The following is a 22,905-nucleotide window of genomic DNA, read 5'->3' as shown; positions in this document are numbered from 1 at the left end:
GGATCTCGTGCAAGTACGTCGCAGGGAGTGGCACCCGTTTGGCCACGGTCCCGATTGGCCACGTCAATATTGGCCACGTCAATATTGACCACGTCAATATTAGCCACGTCATTATTGACCACGCGTCATTATTGACTGTTACGGACAAAAATTTCAAAAACCGATTTGTAACGTTCCGTTGAAGACTACTTGATACGGGGGCAGCTTTCGTTCTTTTGTCTAACGGAGCTCTCAATTTATTGTTTTAGGGCGACCGCAGCACGTCTGCTTATTTCCCAGGGATACGCCGAGAGCCGGAAGGATCGTTTATCGCGTTTGAGAGAGAAATAAATGGGATGAGAGACAGGTTAAATAAACGTATTTATTATTTATCAATCAGTATTAATCTTTATTTATTGAATACACAACCAATATATATATTTTGGTGATTATTGGAATGATGGAAATTATATGTTCAAATATATATATGTATAAGATAAAATAAAATAATGTAATGAAAAGAGTGCGTTAAGTTATTATTCTTCAGAGTGATCAGGTAAGATTAATTCATTTAACGTTTAGTCATTTAACAAAAACAGATTGATTTATGAAATCTAATTGATTTAGTTGACTTGAGTGATTTTATAAACTGGATAAAAATTATTTACTTTATTGATTGAATAAACTTGTAATGAATATTTCTTGTTGTATTATTCAGTAGGCTGCCAGTTCGGCCGAATTCTTGATGTCTGAAGAATGGTTAATGCTGTTAGTGATTAAGCATCTTATCTTGTTTTTGTGAAGTACTATGGAGATGAGAGGGAACTCAGGTATTGCCTCATGATTATAATTGTTTGTTCAAGATTAATTAATTGTAACTGCTCATTTCAAAATTTATGTAATAAAACAAACTCACTGTCAGTTAGGTGGCGTGAACGTATCTTATGACTCCATTCTCGCCTCAGCGGAGTTTCCCACGTCACGTCGGGAATAAAAAAAATAAAAATAAAAATGGAGTCAAGAGTCACCGTTCTGACAGGGTATAAATGTGTAAATATTTCCCTCAATCGTTCTTTCAGATTTCGCGTATTAAAATAAAAGATCACTGTCAATCAGGGTTTTGTGAACGTATCTTACGACTCCACTCTCGCTAGGCGGTATCCCACGTCACATCGGGAGTAAAATAAAAATAAAAAAAAGAAGCAGAGTCCGAGAATCCAGCTTGACAGGATATTTGTAGTATAATCGAGTTTATAATTTAAAGATCGGAATATTGTTATTGTTCATTTGATTGTCTGAAATAACTGCGTTAGCGAACCGACGGATCATACAGGTATTGTCCTGCGCAAAGTAGATATTAGATATCCGCTTGTTTAGCTTTTTATCACCAGGAGTACCCTCAACGGGCTCCAGTCAGCCAATACCACTGTTGGGTGACTAAACTCGACTTCTTATTTAAGGAGCCGACGCACAAGACGGTGATCCGTATTAGACGTGTCGCGGTAGATGCGTAATTATTTATAGATTTCAAAAATATAGAGGCATATGAGATTGAATTATTCGTTGAAAGATAGAAGGATGCGATCGTACTTTATAATTTTTATTTATTTATTTGTTCAGGTAACAATGCTGGAGATCGCATAAAGGTTTAAGGAGTGTGGAAGTACTTCAGTTAAATTTCTATATCTAATTTAGTAAAATAAACGGAGTTATAATTGGCAATAATAAAACGTGTGTAAATAAAAATCAATTTCTATATCTAATATATATATGTGCATTTAATTCAGTTGGGTCTCGAATGCGTTATGAAATCAAGTGAATTGCATGTGAACTTCGAATAATTATTATATTATTTCATGTCAGTTATTAGAATCAGTGGTTTGAATATTATTTTATTATATCTGGCATAAAGAGTAACGTAGAATGTTACGATAATGGTTAAATTAGAAATATACAAGTTGGATATTAAAATAGAATTAATATGGATATCAGAATATTAAATCATGGATAAAATTGCAGTAAACAAAATTTAATTAAATTGAATAGTAGTATAAATTGTATTTAATCAAAGTGAAATATCAGATCTGCTGCATTAAACTGAATTGTGAATTAAATCAGATCGTAAATTAAACTGCATTTAAATGAATTAAATCAAGTTCAGTGGTGAGTTGTAGTATTGAATTTGTAGTATCGAAATTTAAATTAAATCAAATTAAATCGCGATATTAATGCACATTAACATAAATTAAATTAAATCAGATTGCAGAATATGTCACATTAAAATAAAATAAATCAGAATATCAGTATATTAAAATATCGGTGTATCAGAAATAAAATATTCATGCATCAATCAATGTATCAATAAATGTCAAATAAAATGTCAATGTATCAATAAATGTCAAATAAAATGTCAATGTATCAACCAAGCTGTATTAAATTGAATTAAATTATAATTTGAATTAAAGTCAATTATATTAAATTAAATAAAAATCAAAATGTCAGTTGAATTGTATTAAATTAAAGTTAAATTGTCAAAGGCGCAAATTAAATTGAATTAAATTAAATTAAATCGTTATTAAATAATATTAAAATTGAATTAAATTGAATTAAATTTCTAAACGACAGACTGGGGTAATATTGTATCAGAATCTATTCGGTTGTTAAATTATTAAGTATTTAATTATTAAAATAGTTTGAAATAATTTAGAGTGATGGTCAAAAAGTAATTACGCGCGAGAGAGTATGCACTTGTAATGATTGATGACAGCTTGATTGAAGTTAGGAGAATATTATAAAATAAATTAATTAAATTGAATTACTCACCAAGGGATCTTCGGGGATATAAGAATTATTGAGGCTGGATCCCCAAATAGTTTAACAATTTTTTATTTCTTTATATTACAGTTCTTTCGATCGTCGACAAGATGGCGGATTCTTTCAAGATGGTGGAGTCGGAGCACAATGATTGAATAAGTGATACTCTTAAGGAGCGTGATGTTAGTAAACTTTAAAATCTCAGCGCGCAATGCTGATCCGCCGCGGCGCTCGCTTTTATAGGGTGTGTTCCGATGAAGCTCCGTCAGTTTTTGGTAGTTAGGTTGGTACTGCTTAACTGACGGAACTACCGGAAAATTGTTCCGCATCAGCCCGTTTAGTGAAATCTCGAATATTCCGAATAACCTAATCTAACCTAAAACTAGCCTCATTTACTCGTTGATCAGTTCTTTTTGTATTTATTAATATTTATAATTTTATAAAAATTCTTACTATGGAAAAGAATATAGAACAATTGATTCTTCAGGATGAAAGTGGTAAGATATATGAAATAAACGTTTCTCCAAAAACTGCTGAGAAGGCAAGAAAAGGTATGTAAAATGCATTTTATGACTTTTATTAATTTATAATAATAAATTTTTTAATATTTAGTAATATATATTTGTTAGTAACAATTTTGTAAGAATTTTTCTAAAAAAAACTTATTTCTGTTGTAAAAATTAATTTATGTTTTACTATATGGAATATATAAACTAAAATGATTTTTACTTCTTATTTTTTTTTTTTTTTTAAGAGATATGATGAAAGAATAAATATTAATTACGATTATTTAGAAAATATAATTATCTATTTTATTTTTACAGATATAAGATTTGCTACGCAGCTATTTAATGAACATAAAAAGTCAGTGGCAAATCAGTCTTTGAATACATTAAGTACTACTTTTGTTAATGATTTATCAAGTATGCAATCTTCTGAAAGTGAAGAATTGACTTCTCTTCAACTTTATGATGAACAGACAAAAAAGAATTATAATTTATTGGTGTCCGAGAGTATTCGAAATCAAGCACAAAATGGTAAACTTGCTTTATTTAATTCGATTTTATTTTTAATAAAAAAAATAAATAAATATAATAATTATGAAATATATTTACAGATACGGCATTGGCCACGAAATTGTTAGAGCAGCACAAGTCTACTCTAAAGCAAGACAATTTATTAACTCATAATTATAAATCTGGAAATGTAAAATTAATTAATAATTTAATGGATTCTTCAGTCAATGAGTCACATAATTCCAGTGATGACATTGATGAAAGTGATGAAGAAAACAACTTTCATTCAACGAAAAGTAAAAGTAAATATGTATATGTTTTTTAACATAAAATTAAAAATTAGAATTTCTTAAATATTCTTTTATACATGTCTTTTATACACGTTTGTTACATTTTTAAATATGCATACCATCTACTATTATATATATTGTAATTTTTTAACGTATACTACATTAGAATTATATTGTTAACTTATATAATTTATAATATGAATTAATATTGTTTTTATAGAACCTATCCGCTGTAAGTGGTCTGAAAAACAAACTTTACTATTGTTAAGTTCGTACAAACAATTCGATGAATTACTTATTACTGGAAATATAACACATAAGAAGTTCTGGAGTAACATTTGTAAAAGAATGTTACTAGCGGGTTATACCTTTACAGTCCAGCAATGCATAAATAAAATGGATTCGCTAAAAAAGAAATATAAATATGTCATTGACCATAATGCCCAGAGTGGTAACGACAGAAAAACATGTGAACATTATGAAGTAAGTTTGTACCTCTATTACTTATTTAATATTAAGTATAATAAATTTTTATAATTTTTATAATTTTAAATGTTACAGAATAAAAATTGTTTATTTGTATATGCACATTAGTTAAATATGTTTTACTTTTAATTTCTTTTGTTAATTAGTTATTGGATGAGTTATTTCATAACAAAGCGTGGGTATCTCCATTGTCTGTGGCAGGATCAAATATTCCATTAGGTCAAATACAAGATAAAGAAAATAATGATAAACATAATTGTAGTAAGTTTGATACAAAATTATTTTTGTTTTCTTGCAAATAAATAGTGAAATTACTTTTATAATAACAGCAATTTTATTTTTAAATAGAACGACAAAAGCTTCAAGTGGAAGAAATGAAATTAGAATATTTAAAACAAGCAATGGAAGATAAACGTTTACGTAGAGAAGCAACAGAGCAATACCGACAGCAGAAACTTAAAGCTATCAATAAATTAGTACAATTATTAGAATCAAAAAAAGATACAAATAATTAGTTTAAGATGGTTAAGGTTAAGGTTATACAAATTAAAATTAACAAAATAATTAGTTATTTTAAATGTTTTTTTAAAGACTGAATTTTTTTTTAAAGTACAGTATTATTAAATATAAAAAAGCTTATTGTATCGCATATTACTTCAAAGTGACTATTTTATTAATTTGTGATCTTAGGTAGTCACTTCAAAGTGACTATTTTACTAATTTGTGATTTTAGGTTGTACGAAAAAAAACTTTATTATTATGCAATTAAAGTAAGCGTTTTTGTTACTTTATACGACAAATAGCGTATAAAGTTGTGATTACAATATATTTTTGTTTCCGTTTTATGTAAAATACAATATAATATTCTTTAATTTGTTTAAAGTAAGGTTTAATGTTTTTTTCATTAACAATTTATTATAAAGTTTTCTATAATAATTTATAATTATTATATAAATATGTAGCGAGATAATTATTATAAAAAAATGTACTTTTTGTTATTGTTAAACAAATATCAGCTATATATAATAAAAATAACGTTTATAAAATAAAATTATTGAGGATTTTTTTTCTTAAATGTTACATTCAATAGTTATTACTTACAAAAATTAATTTTTTTTATTTTTCAATACATTAAAAAAAGAAATTTGTATATTAAATAATTTATATTCAATGTATTGTTAAAAAGTTATTAAATTCTTAAATAAAAATAAGGCAGCGTATTGTTTTAATTAGTTTTAATTAAAAAATGTTATGCAAAGATTATAACTCTTATGAAAAGCAATGATTTTAATGCAGATTGTTAATATTCAATTTTCATTAACAAACATTTTTATAATAAAAAACACGTACTTTATGACATAATAATAGCTTTATTACCAAAAATTTATACACAAACTTTTAATATAGTTTTAAAATAATTAATACAAGATTAAATTGCAATTTAATTAATAAATATTTACATTGAGTTCATTTTTAATATTGTCTCTTTTAATTACTCCTTCTTGTTTCTGTATATTATTTAAATCAAGAGGCTCTGGATTTCTATCAATATTGTCTGGAATTATCAAGGGATACTCAAAAGTATCATTACGTTTCAAACATATGTTGTGCAAAACACATGCACAAACAATGTAATATGGTATAAGGTCAGTCCGTCTCATGGGAAGCTTATCCAGGAAATATCTCCATCTTGATTTTAATAGTCCTATTGAACGTTCCACCATCATGCGTGTTCTGGATAATACTTTGTTAAAGTATACTTGCTTTACTGTAAGGTGACCATTATCTGTATATGGAACCATAATGTGTTTTTGGAGTGTGTAAGCAGAATCTCCCAAGAGATGTGTATCCTGAGGAAAGTACTCATCGCTGCACCTTTGCTGTAACCCAGAGTATTTAAACACACGCATGTCGTGAACAGATCCTGGAAGTCCAGTGTAGCAGTGCAGAAATTCCAAACGGTCATTACAAACAACCTATACAGTAATTTCAGTCGGTTATTTATATTTTACAATAGCTAATTACACAGGCACACAAAAAAAAAGTGGTTGGTCCGGCGGACTAGACTAGTCAATCCTTATGTATTTCGACCCGCTGAATCCGAATCTAAGATCAAAATTGCAAAGTTAGCTCGCCTTTTCTAACCACAAAAAAATTCTTTTTTAATTACACAGGCACACAAAAAAAAGTGGTTGGTCCGGCGGACTAGACTAGTCAATCCTTATGTATTTCGATCCGCTGAATCCGAATCTAAGATCAGAATTGCAAAGTTAGCTCGCATTTTCTAACCTCAAAAAAAATTTTTTTAAAATATTGGTCCGGTGGGCCAGACTAGTCAATTCTTATGTATTTTGACCTGCTGAATCCGAATCCAAGATCAGAATTGCAAAATTAGCTCGCATTTCCTAACCTAAAAAACATTTTTTTTGAGGTTAGGAAAAAATGAGCTAATTCAGCAATTTTCACCTTGGATTTGGATTCAGCGGGTCAAAATACATAAGGATAGACTAGTCTGGTCCGCCGGACCAACATTAAAAGAAAATTTTTTTTTGAGGTTAGGAAAAAATAAGCCAATTCAGCAATTCTGACCTTGGATTTGGATTTAGCGGGTCAAAATACATAAGAATAAACTAGTCTGGTTTGCCGGACCATCATTAAAAAAAAAAATTTTTTTGTTTTAGGTTAGGAAATGCGAGCTAATTTTGCAATTCTGACCTTGGATTCGGATTCAGCGGGTCAAAATACATAAGAATTGACTAGTCTGACCCACCGGACCAATATTTAAAAAAAAAATTTTTTTGAGGTTAGAAAATGCGAGCTAACTTTGCAATTCTGACTTCAGATTCGGATTCAGCGGGTCGAAATACATAAGAATTGACTAGTCTAGTCCGCCGGACCAACCACTTTTTTTTTTGTGTGCCTGTGTTATTAGTATTGTTCGTTTTGTCTGTTCTGGGTCTACTCGAAGCAAACCCAAGCAGACCAACGGACTCTAATAGGTTGGCGTCATCAAAATCGACCTATTAGAGTGCGTTGGTCTGCTTGGATTTGCTCCAAGTAGACCCAGAACAGACAAAACGAACAAGGCTTATTAATTTTAATTATTGTACATTACTTGTAGTTGAATGGAATGAACACCTTTCCGATTTATGTAACTTTGTGGATCATTTTTTGGAGCAGCAATAATTATATGTGTGCCGTCAAGTGCTCCAATTACTTTAGGAAAACCATATAATCCTTTAATTCTTCCACAAGTTTCTTGTGCTTCTTTGTAAGATGGCCATCGAATAAAATAATTCCGTAAGTTACATATAGCCTTAACCACTCTTTTCACTGCTCGCCATGCTGTTGCTTTCCCAATATTAAATTTTGTGGTCACTGATCTAATTTATACTTAGCATAAGTTACAATTGTACCAATAATACATAAATATTAAAAATTATTATAAAATTACCTATAAGAATCTGGAGTTCCAAGAATATATAATGCTGTTAGAAATTGTTTTTCAGGACTAATCGGTATCTTCCCTAATCCAATCATATTTCCTTCTAAATCTTCCCTTATCAAAAATAAAACATACTGAAAGGTATCACGACGCAACCTGCAAATAATTTTATTCATTTATTACCATCTTTTAAAATGTTTTTGAAAGAATATCAGTTGAATTATATAAAAATCAAAACTTGGTTAACTTTCTATTGATTTTAAAAATTATATATAATAGTAATACAATGTGTATATTATATATTAACCGAAAATGTTCTCTAAATTCTTCATCTGTATACAGCATTACAACATCTTCAATAAAATGTTGTACTCGAAGAATTCTGCGGAGACAACAGCGATTGTTGTTTTCATTTAAAACATTCATATCTATTTCATCTTCACTTTCACTACTACTACTGGATGAAATACAAATATCATTTAATATTGCAATAATTTCATTTTCAATGTCCATCGTTTTTATTAAACTTTTACGGAACAAATACAAAAAACTGATCGGTGAGTAAATGAACTCCGTTTTAGGTTATTCGCAATATTCGAGATTTCACTAAACGGGCTGATGCGGAACGATTTTCCGGCAGTTCCGTCAGTTAAGCGGTACCAACCTAACTACCAAAAACTGACGGAGCTTCATCGGAACACACCCATATTGTTCGAGTTTGTAGACCGCGGGGTGTGGTACGAAGTAGGAGTTGCATCATTCTCGCTTTTAATTTCAAAGGATGCCGCGGAATGTCGGCATAATTTTACAAAGGATGTACTTGCATCGGATGTTTAGTCTTTCGAGATACAGAAAAATATCATATTACTTTTTGATCAAACAATTTCGCAAGTGACTCACAAAGACTCATAACCGAGCGTGAGAATGGAATTTATGCATCTTATGCATATAAAATATTCATTCAAATATTATAACTGTGAAATAAATTATTAATTAATGTTTCTACGACTCGTACGCTTGCGGAGATTTTATACAATAATATTTCTTTCATTGTAAAGCTTAGTTTTTGCAAAATTTAATTGTTAATAGACGCTACGCATTAATTATTCGATATTCAACGAAATTAATTATTTATAATACTTATTTGTTGGGATAATGACTTTATATGGTAGTATTAATTGATACAAATAGATTTTATATTATTTAGAGTTCTGTTTTATTAAGATTAATTATTAACTGAGTCTGAATAATTGAATATGCGTACGTAGGTATGTTTTATCAATAAACTAATTGTTAATTAACATTTATCTTCGTGGTAACAATTTTTACGTATAGTAGTAATGGTTCTCAAACGATATATGTAACTTTTATATTTTTTAAACCTTCGCAAGTGTGTTATTAATGAATATTTAATTGCGCGTAATATTTCATTATTCAAGCGTTATAATATTTGCACATATTTTAAATAGGGGTTTCCATCTATTACAGTGGTGATCACCTTAGTGATTCGCCGCTCTTGAATTTTTAGCACTTGTAATAAATTTCGATGAGCTAACCTTGAAGGCTTTTTCGTTATTTTATGCGATTGCAAAAGTCTTAATAATATTTCTTTTATTAAAAAATTACTTGTTAATTAATATCTGAACATTAATTAAGCTTGTATAAATTGTATAATTAATAAAAACGGATTATTAACCAATATCTTGGTATCGAATACTTATATAAATTATGTAGCTAATAAAATTAGTTGTAAATTAATATTTTTATTTAATATGGTAATTATGACTTTAATATTAATAGTTATTAATTATTTATAAGTAATGAAATTGAACATATCTATATTATTTAGACGTTTGCAATTAAAACATCGTCAGTGAATATTCTATTTTAAATAATATTTCGTCGCTGGTGCATATGTTAATTTTACAATAATTTTACATTCTTCTTATAGAGGTTCGCATTCATTACAGTGATGGTCAGCCATCTTGTGTACACTGCAATAGCTTCAGTGACATGGCCTTGGGACTTTATTTATTAATTATGCACTTGCAAAAGCCTTAATAATTATTTCTTTAATTAAAATCGATTGTTAACTAGCTTTATGAATAAATGATAATTGCAAAATTATGTAATTAATAAGGATTATTTATTTATAATTAAATTATTGTTCGTATATATAATATTCTATTCGTTAATTAGTATTTATTCAAAAAGGTGATTGTTAATTATTATTTATGTTGAGAAAAATAATCTAAAACTGATATTAATAATTATTTAATTGTTTAAACCATTTTATATATTATTTAGGCTTCTACAATGGTCTTATGAATATTCTACTGTTAATAATATTTCACGATAGTGATGCAATGATTTTACATTCACCTTCACAAGGGTGCTCATATACCATGACGGTTCTCAAGGTGAGAGACTTGTGTTTCAAGGCCTATAGTTCTTATAAAGGTCTTTTGGCAGTCGTCCTTGACACTTTAAAAATTTATATCTCGTGAACGGTAAGAGATTAAGAGATGGGGTTTGGACCATCGTGTAGAGGACCTCGAGGACTATGTTTGGCCGAATTTTGGTCCTCCCGAAAAATCGGGGTGGAGGTAAAAATTGAAGTTTTTTAAAAGAACATCATTTACAGTCGATTCAGGTAAAACGGAGCGTTTTGGCAAGTTTTCGGTTTTTTGGTAAAAAATGTGAAATTTGTCCCAAAAAATAATTGTTTTTTCCAAATTTTTTGAAACATGATTTTTAGTATAAACAAAGTCTGCGACGCTTCTTGGAATTAATTTGACAACTCTACCTCTTATGGTTCTCGAGATATTAGCAAAAGTTTTTGGGAATTCTTGGAATTACAGCAGCATTTCCAGGAATTCATGATGGCTGTGTATAACGGGTCTATCATTCGGTAGGCGCTTGTAACAAATGATAAGTATACCATTGTCGGTATACGACATTAGGGAATAGTAATTGATGGTAAGTGCAGGTAAGTTATCGACAGTTGGCCCTCTATTGGCAAAGTATACAAGCTAATGGTAAGTTTTTAATAGTAGAGGTATCCCGTTGGTCGGTAACTTATAAGATTTTAGTATTTTAATTTAATTTAAAGAATTTCTATAATAAAATGAACGATTATTGATGCAATTCCTTTACAATATTAAATTTAGGTGTCGACTATAAGGTATATAATTAATTCGATTAAATAATTCGATATTCAATGTAAATTTAGTGATTAACTATTATCATTATGATTTCGAACGATTGTAACCTTAAAGAATATAACATTTTATATGGTCTTAATAATTAATATAAGTAACATGGTGGTTCAAAAGTTATGAACGTTAGAAAATATAATAATATAAGTATTAACTGGGTAATATATGGATAGTATATGATTATTAGAATAATAATAAAATGTAAGAATATATAATGTGAATAATAATATGAATAATAAGTAAGTCATGTAATATAAAATTAGCTGAATATTTAAAAGAACTGGACAAGAATATAATATAAGTGTAATAAATGAATAGTAATATAATATTGATTAAAGTATAATTGAATATATGAATAAATATACGAATAAAGGAAATTCATGAAGCAAATAATTAATAAAAGTTGAAAAATTTACACGGGACGTGACATGACCACGTCAATATTGGCCACGCGTGATATTGCTCACGTCAATAATGGCTACGTCAATATTGGCCACGCGTCATTATTGCCCACGTCTCATTATTGCCCACGCGTCATTATTGCCCACGTCATTATTGTAGGCGTCATTATTGGCCACGTCATTTATTGCCCACGCGTCATTATTGCCCACGTCACTATTGACCACGCGTCATTATTGCCCACGTCAATATTAATCAATTTTTTTGCTTAACGTGGAAAGTTGCAAATTCATGTGGTGCAAAAAAATGCTTTGCACACACACACACACACACACACACACACACACACACACACACACACACACACACGGGGGATGCAAGGGAGGCCTTCGGCCCCCCACCCACCCCGTCCAAGTTGCAAACCCATATACAGTAATGACGTGGGCAATAGTGACGCGTGGGCAATAATGACGCGTGGGCAATAATGACGTGGTCAATATTGACGCGTAGCCAATATTGACGTGGCCATTATTGACGTGGGCAATATCACGCGTGGGCAATATCACGCGTGGCCAATATTAACGTAGCCAATATTGACGTGGCCATTATTGACGTAGGCAATACCACGCGTGGCCAATATTGACGTGGCCAATTGGGACCGTGGCCAATATTGACGTGGGCAAACGGGACGCTCCCCGTCGCATGTAAGTATGATGCAATACTCAATGTATGTTTTTAGGTAACAATAAATAAATGGTTTATTTAAAATGTAACACTTATTCTACTAACAACTCCCGTACATGTCGCTTCTTCACATACGATTCAATTTTTAGATAATGCTATATTACACCTTCCCGAACGCGTCGCTTCTTCACACTCGTTTGCGGACAGCGCGTTGTAATCGCTTGGATTAAGGTTAAAACATCGTTTCTTAACCTCGCCTACTCTCATTCAGCAAAATTTCTCACTTTGATATTGCGGTTGAATTTCCGCGGAACTTATGTTTCGTTATTCTCTAAACGCGTGTTACAGAAACGCGGACATGCCACGAGCGTTTTTGGACTATCACAAGCTAATGGGGCGCCGTTGCGTCCCGTTTTATACTGCGTTGCCCCTCCTGGCTCACGCAGCGTCGCTCGACCAATCAGCGCTCGGTCTGTCGTCCTTTCGGAATTTCGGCCAATCGCGCGTCGTGGTACGTCTCGGCTGGTGTTCCATCCCTTCCTTTGGGTCCTCACCAATCCCTGTGTCTGTGGTAGCGTTGCTAAAGCTGCTCCCCACTCCTTGCGCATGGACCAATAAGATCATTCGATCTACAACCGCGCTGGTTGCCAGAACTGTTGTCAATTCGCACTGAAAAGTGCGTTTCGGGCACTTAACCGCTTGCACTTTTATGTCTATATTTTTTGGTTACAGGGATTCTCCCGTCGGCTTACAAACTACCTTACTATCTAGCTTTGGTTATGTTTCGATATAATACATGCAGAACGCATATGAAATAAGAAAAGTAATATTCAATCTAAAATTAATAATGATAAATAACAAGAAATAAAATTCCTGCAACTGCTCTTGCAGTTCTTGCATTTGTAACTTGAAATTGATTTATCGAGCGTCCATGTCTCGCTTTGTCGCATAGAAGAAACAAAATTTATTGTTTTGAAATAAACTTATATTACAGCATTTACGCTGTTTCGCTGATAACAGGCATGTTAACGAAGTTATGAATAATACTTAAGGGGATGCTAAAGTAAAGAGCGAACTTCGACCGGACCCCAGCGCCATCATAACGAAATTAAAAATGACGATAATTAATCCCGTCGGTAAATTATCAACATTTTTAATTTCGTATCGTATTATCATCAACTTAAAATGTACATGTATTAGAAATACATGTACACATGCATACCAATGTGGTACTGATTTTACTAAATCCGTCAAAAGAGACGGTAAATATTACAAATTTTACCAGTGCCGTCAAAATAGCATCTGGTATTATAAAATTTTCAGTACCATCTAAAATAATCTAAATAGACACTTCAGGTATTATTTTTACCAGTACTGTCTAAATTGATGCATCAAATATTATAAAAATTTTCAGTACCATCTAAATAGACGCTTCAGAAATTATTCATTTTACCAGTACCATCTAAATGAATAGATGCTTCAGGTATTATAAATTTTACCAGTGCCATCTAAATAGATGCATCTGGTATTATAAAATTTTCCAGTACCATCTAAAATAATCTAAATAGACACTTTAGGTATTATTTTTACCAGTACTGTCTAAATAGATGCATCAAATATTATAAAAATTTTCAGTACCATCTAAATAGACGCTTCAAAAATTATTCATTTTACCAGTGCCATCTAAATAAATAGATGCTTTAGGTATTATCAATTTTACCAGTGCCATCTAAATAGACACTTCAGGTATTATAAATTGTACAAGTGCTGTCTAAATAAATGCCATATGTTATTATAAAATTTTCCAGTACTATCTAAATTGACACTTCAGGTATTCTAAATGTGACAAGTGCTGTTTAAATAGATGCATCTAGTTTAAATATTTCTTTCCAGTTCCATCTAAATAGACGCTTCAGGAATTATTAATTTTTCCAGTACCGTCTAAATAGATGCATCAGGTATAATAAATTATATAAATTATATTAAAATAATAATACTATTGGATGTGGATATTACACATACACACCTATATATATATATATGTCTGTATTCACTTCACTACTTATAATATTATAATAGTAAACGTGTGATCTGACATGTAACATGTTGCGAAACGTTTTGTCACACGCTGTCGCTTTGGAGAAAGTTCAGCACTAACCTAATTCTGGCGCCCAAACAATGCATGCACACAAGAGACGCGTCTCATCTACGTGTGTGAATGCACATAATGTGAAAGTTGACAGGGTCGGCATGCAGCTGTGATCAGCTGTGATCAGCTGTGCTGCGATTTCCATGCTAGAGCCCAAGCACACTCACACTCTCACATCCATCTCGTTCCATCTATTCGTGAATCGTCGCACACTCGTCTGCGCTCAGATATATTCGGTCGAACCGAGCCAAACAGGCGCAGCTGTGACTCCGAGACGATCGCGGCGTGTAAAGCGTGGTTTACAATACATGGAGTAAGCATAAGATAAGGCGTAAGTGTAGGAGTGACAACTTTGGCGTAAAATGCTTACAACAGTTTTCTAGAACGATAAAGTAAGCGTAGAAATACGGCCAATTAGCAATTGGAAATCAAGGATAGAAAATAAACTGCTCTGATTAGCTGAGCGTAACAGCGTAAAAGAGAATTCACACCTTGGCAGAAAAGCAAAAAGCAGAAAACCATTCAGAACTCGCGTTGGTAGTCGACAGTTTTTGCTGAATGCTTTATTTACTACCAGCACGATCTCTGATTGGCTTCTGCTTTTATGTTTTCTGCCTTTCTGCCAAGGTGTGAATTCTCCCTAAACATAATGGCTCCGGCAGATCAGGCGTAATAACGTAGGCGAAATAAATTTATTTTATTTCCTATTCTTACTCTAACTCTTCGGCAGACCAGCGCGATTTCTGTCACTCGCGACGCGCAACATCTTATGAGCGTATAGAGATGAGCGGAAAGGCGGTCGCTCATTGAACATCGCGCGTTGCGCGCAACAAAAATCGCGCTGGTCTGCCGAAGAGTTAGAGTAAGAATAGAAAATAAAATAAATTAATTTCGCCTACGTTGTTACATCAGCTCTCTTACGCTGGAAGTGACGTTCTTATACTCTTACTTTTTACTCCATGCTTACTCTATGTATTGTAGACCACGCTTGAATGCTTTTCTGTGTATGTTTATTGCGCGCATCTATGCCAATCTAAATAGATGTATCTGGTATTTCCAGTGCCATTTCAATAGACGCTTCAGGTATTATTTTCATCAGTGCCGTCTAAAGAGATGCATATGGTATATTTTTTCCAGTACCAATAGACGCATGAGATATTATATATTCATGGAATGGGCCCCTCCATCGCCCAGTCCCGTGAAACGCAACCATTAACTTTCTTTGTTTCTCCGATTTTATTTTATGTACAATTTTTTTTAATAATTAATTTTATTAACGCTATTTAAATAGACGCATCTAGTTTTGATGATTTTACTAGTATTGTCTAAATAAACGCATCTAGTTTTTATAATTTTACCTGTGTTGTCTAAACAGATGCATCTGGTTTTAATAATTTTTTCAGTACCATCTAATTAGACACTTCAGGTATTATAAATTGTACAAGTGCTGTTTAAATAGATGCCATATGTTATTATAAAATTTTTCAGTACCATCTAAATAGACACTTTAGGTATTATTATTTTTACCAGTGCTGTCTAAATTGATGTATATGGTATTATAAAATTTTCCAGTACCATCTAAATAGACGCATGAGGTATTATTAATTTTATATTTATGGAATGAGCCCCTCCATCGCTCAGTCTTGGAAACGCAATCATTTCCTTTTTTCGTTTCTCTGATTTTAATTTATGTACATTTTTTAAAATAATTAATTTTATCAATATTATCTAAACAGACGCATCTAGTTTTTTTATTTTATTTGTGCCGTCTAAATAGACGCATCTAGTTTTAATAATTTTACAAGCCCACACCTTTATATGCTGGGAAAAGGCATAAGTTTATTATTCTCGATAATTTTTATAAAATGTCTCATACATTTTACATCCTTGGAATATTTTTTATTACAAGGATTATCTCCTAATGCTACAGTTGTGGCAAAAGCTGCTGCATAAATTCTACAACTTGTGCCATCAGGTTGGGTTTGAACTTTTTCATATATAATGTCATTTTGACTTATTTTAGGGTAACGACGATGTATATAATTTTTTTCTTCGGCTACCAACCTATCATATGTACAGTTGGGTTACATGATAAACTATCATACACATGAAGTTTGTTACCATCAAAAAATATACATCGCCAGTGATCGCTACAATTTCCGCCTATGATTTGTAAATTTTTATTGCTTTGACTAGCTTCAATCATATCAGGAAAAGCTATTATATCACATTTTGCGTTTTAAAATGAGATGTTTCTCTTACAATAAGCAAAAATTGTGCTAAGGATTCGTCATCTAATTTGCTGTTTACTGGCAAGACATTTTTTTTCACATCTGAAATGAGAGGAATTTCTTCATCTAAATATTTTCTCGCACTTGCCATCTGCTTGTCACTTTTATTTTGCGTCTCCTTTGTAAAACTGACAATCATGCAGTCGTCATCTTCCATATTTACTATATCTGCAGCAGTATTATTTGATTTCTCTGTCAATGAAATATCATATTTTAATCTTTTTTCTTTTATATGTTTATTTTCTATTGCATTTTGCGGAATATTTTTTGTTTTTTTCTTAGCTGCTTCTGCTTGCGCTTCTAAAATATATCTTGGATTCCTGATAAGCATATGCCTATTATGACGACTGTCCAAGATTTCTAGAAGCATGCACTCATAATAGAAGCGTAATAAGGCAGGCAACATTTTATTACTCCAAAAAGCAGCATCTCTATTAACATGCACTACTTTTATGCTTTTTGGTGTCCATATCGCAAAAATGCAATATTCTCTCCGCGTAATGTTTAATTGACCCTGAATTTAATAATAAAATCGATGATTCCGATTAATTTCTTTCTGATTTTTTTTATCAAATATGCCTTTTAGAGCGGGTAATGTCTTTATGGCTTCTTCCGCTGTCAATTCTTCTGCAGACAAAGGGCATTTAATTTCTATTAGACCATTTTCTTCTATGAGACCATCAGGAGAAGCACCAAGGCATGGGTTTTCGTAATCAATGAATAATCCGCAAGGTTGTATGTCTTTGTTCAATTTTGTCACCAAATCTTTTATGGCTTCTTTTTCGCATTCTCGACCACTTCATAGGTACTTCATACCTGCAGTATCAACTACGGAAGGGTACAAAATATTCTTGACTGTCAATGCGCAAGAAGTTGTCGGTCTCATACGGCATACAATTCCAAAATTGGATGCTGTCAACATTTCACGTCTCAATGCTAACCAAATTTCGGATTCACTCTGTTCTATCGTATCTCGTTCGATTTGCTTCCATTTTTTTGCATTTTCGGTAAGCTTTTCTATATGTTTTTCCCGAAATTGTTCAAAAACGTCATCTGGAAGATCTGGTTTTTGTGATTGGGGGCCATAATGACAATCTGTTTTTGATTCTTGTTTCCATTTCCTTTTCCTCCCATCTGTTTTTCGAGATTCCCTGATTCTTGTAACTTTTATTTGTCGTCGTTTTTCTAACTTTTCAACCATTACAGGAACAATTTTATCCATACCTTGATACAGTTCTGTAAGAACTTGCTGTGTATTGTGTTGCAGAACTGATCCTGCAATTCTGGCGTTGTAAGAACCTCGTGCGCCAAAAAATATACGCTTTCTACCCAGTACTTTGCAGATATTGGAATGATACGCTTCTGCAGGATTATTAGTTACGTTTCATAGCAAGCTATCGGCGTTAATACTTAGATACTTGATAGCATCCATAATTTTTTGATAGAAACCGTGTAATTTCAAATGCGGAACATAATTTATTTCCGTTTCACGGTCAATTTTGCATTCACGATCACGTTCCTTACATCGTTTATGCTCACCGTACACGTGGCTGGGAATGTTCAATATGTCGAATCGTAATTCCCTCACCTTCTCATGCTGAGGTCGGTCTTTTTCTCTTTGCAAAGAAGCTGCTTGTATCACCTCCTCTCGAATTTTTTGCTTATATTTTTTATCGATTTTTCTTGTCTCAATAAAACCAGATCTTTTTTTCGTTTTTGATTGAGTCATTGCACTCACGATATCCATCTTTTTATCGAAATTGCGAAACATATAATTATTGCATTCTACTTTTTCAACTGTTCATCAGTTTGCGATATGGATCATTCCCAGTGAACACATTTTATAGCGGCAATATAACATGGAAGTTACATGTAATTTAACATTGTTATTCTTGTGATATGTAGGTGCTATATAACATGGAAATAACCTGTTACGTAATATTTGTTATACGCAAGTGATATAGCTGTTATACATCGTTTTGGCGTTACAGTTATTCAACAAAAATTGTATAATCGTAACATAACACGTTCGTATCAATGTTATTACGGAACGATGCGTCGTAGTTGACTCAGAAATCAGACAACATTTTATAACATCCTAAATGACAGATCTATTTGATAATAAAAAAAATTATTATAAAGATAATGTTTTTTAAAATAACGGTTTGTCTACAATTACTGCGCACAAAAAATGCACAAAATCTAAATTCATCATGTGCTGAACAAAAACAAAATAATAAATGTATACTATTCAATTTTTCTTAGAATTACGATCTATATAGTTAACCATCTAATTAATCATTTGAACGCTTCAAAGATTAGTGCTAAATAGATCGTAACTTCCATCAAATTATTAAGGTTATGGAAAAAGATAAATTTAACAATGAAATTAATAAGTATATAAATTAATGCTATTTATTTTTAATATGTTTTGCAAAATTTAATTGCTTTTATAAAAAATAATATAGTTGCGTCAGTTTATAACATATAGGTATATGTAGACAATAACAAGTACCCATATCGATGAGTCAAATTGGCGTAGCAGGTAGAGTACAAGGTTCGTCATCCTGAGGTCCCGGGTTCAAACCTAGCAGCGGTAAGTAAGAATAAAATAAAAAATAACATAATTTAAATTTAATTAATTAATAAAAATTTATTCTAAATGTAGTATGTGCTATTAATAAAAATAATTTTTTAAAAATGAAATTTGTATTTTATTTTATTTTTTTTTGTAACTGCTGTGTAACGGTTAGATAACATGTAATTATAACATGTTATATTGCTAAGTCGGAAATTGTAACTTCCCAGTGAACACATTTTATAGCGGCAATATAACATGGAAGTTACATGTAATTTAACATTGTTATTCTTGTGATATGTAAGTGCTATATGACATGGAAATAACCTGTTACGTAATATTTGTTATACGCAAGTGATCTTGCTGTTATACATCGTTTTGGCGTTACAGTTATTCAACAAAAATTGTATAATCGTAACATAACACGTTCGTATCAATGTTATTACGGAACGATGCGTCGTAGTTGACTCAGAAATCAGACATTACAACATCCTGAATGACAGATCTATTTAATAATAAAAAAAATTATTATAAAGATAATGTTTTTTAAAATAACGGTTTGTCTACAATTACTGCGCACAAAAAATGCACAAAATCTAAATTCATCATGTGCTGAACAAAAACAGAATAATAAATGTATACTATTCAATTTTTCTTAGAATTATGATCTATATAGTTAACCATCTAATTAATCATTTGAACGCTTCAAAGATTAATGCTAAATAGATCGCAATTTCCATCAAATTATTAAGGTTATGGAAAAAGATAAATTTAACAATGAAATTAATAAGTATATAAATTAATGCTATTTATTTTTAATATGTTTTGCAAAATTTAATTGCTTTTATAAAAAATAATATAGTTGCGTCAGTTTACATATAGGTATATGTAGACAATAACAAGTACCCATATCGATGAGTCAAATTGGCGTAGCAGGTAGAATACAAGGTCGTAATCCTAAGGTCCCGGGTTCAAACCTAGCAGCGGCAAGTAAGAATAAAATAAAAAATAACATAATTTAAATTTAATTAATTAATAAAAATTTATTCTAAATGTAGTATGTGCTGTTGATAAAAATAATTTCAAAAAAAGGAAATTTTTATTTTATTTTATTTTTCTTTACTGTAACTGTTGTGTAACGGTTAGATAACATGTAATTATAACATGTTATATTGCTGAGTCGGAAATTGTAACTTACATGTAAGTTACGTGTAATTTCAGAGTAACGTAACCTGTTATATTCGGTTACATTGCTGTTACACTGCTGCTATATTACTGTGTTCACTGGGTTGTCTCTTATGCTTTTATATACACTACTGGTCGCCATCGGCGATAAGTGTTTTGTAAACTAATCCATGCATTTCAATACTACAGTTTAAACCTTGTGCAATAGCATCGCTTTCCACGTGTGGAACTTATATTGCGATCAAAATTTTTAAAGCACTTATGAATTTTTGGTTCACAACCATTTCGCTCGTTATAGTCACATTGCGAGCAATATTTATTGAAAACGCTCATGTAGAGAACTTTTCGTGTTCGGTAGCCAAGTATTATACCCACACCGAAAAGGGAATCGTAACCTTTACCGTACGATCTCTTATTCCAACTGCTATCCGCAACAACAGCTATGAGTCCCTTTCCATCTATTATTTCATTATTCTCTATTGCTAGTTGTTTTTCAATCTCGCCTGCCTTTTTCATATTTTCCAAGGCAGTTTCTTGAAAATTTTCGAAAACTTTTTCTTGATATTTAATATAAGTGACTTCAGACATGCAAGAAATATTCATGCCTGCACACATCTCTTGCAGCGTTGAATAACCAATCCCAGCTGTAATCGTTGCGGAAACAGCAGCTGTATTAATATCTAGCTTGTCAGATTCCGTGGGTTCTGACCAAATGCTGGTTTCATAATGACACATTTTACACTTGTAAAATACTTGCGTCAATAACCCACGGTAATGGAACTTCACAGGTATCCAATCATTAAACGAGCAATTTATTCCTAGTTTATGTTCAACATAGGACCTGCGTACTTCCTTCAATACGAAACGTAGATCGACAATGCGACGACCTTCAGGTAAGTTCTCTTGGATAGCACCTTTATCCAGAACACCTGTGTTGTCAACAACAAATACGTCGTCATTTTCGCTATTGTCGACTTTTTCGTATTTACTTTCTTTGATTAGTATTGTACTTACGTTTGATATTTTTTCAGTTGCATTCTCCAAATCTATCACGTCGGGAGTAGTTCGATTTATTGACTCCTGACAATGGAGAGATTGATTTTCAGTATTGTTTGTTTCAATACTATTACCATCTTCCAGAATTGTTTGCAACTGCTTTATTAACCGTCGCCTGCAAAATTTTTTAAATATAATATATATTAATTTTAATTTATTTGGGGTATTTTATAATTATTATATTTTTGACCTAAACAGTAAGATATCTTTAGATTACTGAGAAAGCTACTTTTAAAAAAATAGTAAATGTAATTAGCAACTTTGAATGTGTATGTGTGTGTGAACCTGGCGTATTATTTTGTGAAAACATTACTCAGAGTTCTGTTCTTATTTTCAATAATTATATAATTCCTTATAAATTGCATAAATAGTTTCCATGTGACAAAAGTTTTCGTCACATGGAACATAAGACGTTTTGTTAGTCTTGTGTTTCACTTTATACTAGGACACTTTTTGCTTGAACAAAACTATTTATGCAATTTATAAGGAATTATATAATTATTGAAAATAAGAACAGAACTCTATGGCTGGTATTCATAGTTGAATTTTATTTCAAGATCGTCTCAAGCAATATCTTTTTGAAGTTCCGTCTTAGCAGTTGCTACACGGCGTTCTACGAAAATCTGAAGCATCATCATGCCCCCAAAAGCGAGTGGCAAAGCTGTGAAAAAGGCCGGTAAGGCCCAGAAGAATATCAGCAAGACCGACAAGAAGAAGAAGAGGAAGAGGAAGGAGAGCTATGCTATCTACATCTACAAAGTATTGAAGCAAGTTCACCCGGACACCGGTATCTTCAGCAAGGCTATGAGCATTATGAATAGCTTCGTGAACGATGTCTTCGAGCGCATCGCCGCCGAGGCGTCGCGTTTGGCTCACTACAACAAACGCTCAACGATCACCTCTCGGGAGATCCAGACTGCCGTCAGACTTTTGCTACCTGGAGAACTTGCGAAGCACGCCGTGAGTGAAGGCACCAAGGCTGTCACCAAGTACACCAGCTCCAAGTGAATTTCTCTTCCTCTGAAGACCAGATGCTAATATGGCTTTGTGATTGGCTGATGGCATCTTAAGGGGATGCTAAACTGCTCGTCAAACTTGATCGAGGTCAATAATGTAGTCATTTAGGCACGTCATTAACAAAATTTTGTATGTATTTCTTTTATAGATTTAGAAATCCTCCAAAATTAAAGTTTATGTATTCCGCACACTGTTATCGTCTATACTTTAATTGTAAAGAAGGATTTTGGAACAAATTGTACAATTCTGTCAATAAAACAGATAGGATTTCTTTAAACACGGAAAACTTTTTTTCTAA

The 22,905-nt window shown here is 31.8% G+C and overlaps 3 protein-coding genes across 4 annotated transcripts; 2 read left to right on the top strand and 1 right to left on the bottom strand.

Annotated features, from left to right (window-relative positions):
- The first annotated feature begins 2,480 nt into the window (after window positions 1-2,480).
- Window positions 2,481-5,520, top strand: LOC105833894. Its single transcript, XM_028190500.2, has 6 exons — window positions 2,481-3,344; window positions 3,618-3,830; window positions 3,911-4,111; window positions 4,320-4,582; window positions 4,732-4,846; window positions 4,934-5,520. Exons 1-6 carry the CDS (start codon window positions 3,248-3,250, stop codon window positions 5,098-5,100), a joined length of 1,056 nt encoding a protein of 351 aa, XP_028046301.2. The 5' UTR covers window positions 2,481-3,247; the 3' UTR covers window positions 5,101-5,520.
- Window positions 5,521-5,935: 415 nt separating this feature from the next.
- LOC118644970 (protein ANTAGONIST OF LIKE HETEROCHROMATIN PROTEIN 1-like) lies at window positions 5,936-9,049 on the bottom strand. Of its 2 annotated transcripts, none has more exons than XM_036284977.1 (4): window positions 8,338-9,049; window positions 8,040-8,186; window positions 7,701-7,968; window positions 5,936-6,561 (listed from the first exon to the last, which is right to left on the bottom strand). In XM_036284977.1, exons 1-4 carry the CDS (start codon window positions 8,541-8,543, stop codon window positions 6,031-6,033), a joined length of 1,152 nt encoding a protein of 383 aa, XP_036140870.1. In that variant the 5' UTR covers window positions 8,544-9,049; the 3' UTR covers window positions 5,936-6,030. The 2 variants fall into 2 exon arrangements, with proteins under 2 accessions (XP_036140870.1, XP_036140871.1); XM_036284978.1 differs by having other exon boundaries at window positions 6,446-6,691.
- A 13,155-nt stretch (window positions 9,050-22,204) lies between these two features.
- LOC118644925 (histone H2B-like) lies at window positions 22,205-22,615 on the top strand. The gene has a single exon (XM_036284833.1). It carries the CDS (start codon window positions 22,227-22,229, stop codon window positions 22,596-22,598), a length of 372 nt encoding a protein of 123 aa, XP_036140726.1. The 5' UTR covers window positions 22,205-22,226; the 3' UTR covers window positions 22,599-22,615.
- Window positions 22,616-22,905: the final 290 nt, after the last annotated feature.

The sequence above is a fragment of the Monomorium pharaonis genome, chromosome 3, assembly GCF_013373865.1.
Source record: "Monomorium pharaonis isolate MP-MQ-018 chromosome 3, ASM1337386v2, whole genome shotgun sequence".
Classification (NCBI taxonomy): domain Eukaryota; kingdom Metazoa; phylum Arthropoda; class Insecta; order Hymenoptera; family Formicidae; genus Monomorium; species Monomorium pharaonis.
This window is presented reverse-complemented; position numbering and strand designations above follow the sequence as displayed.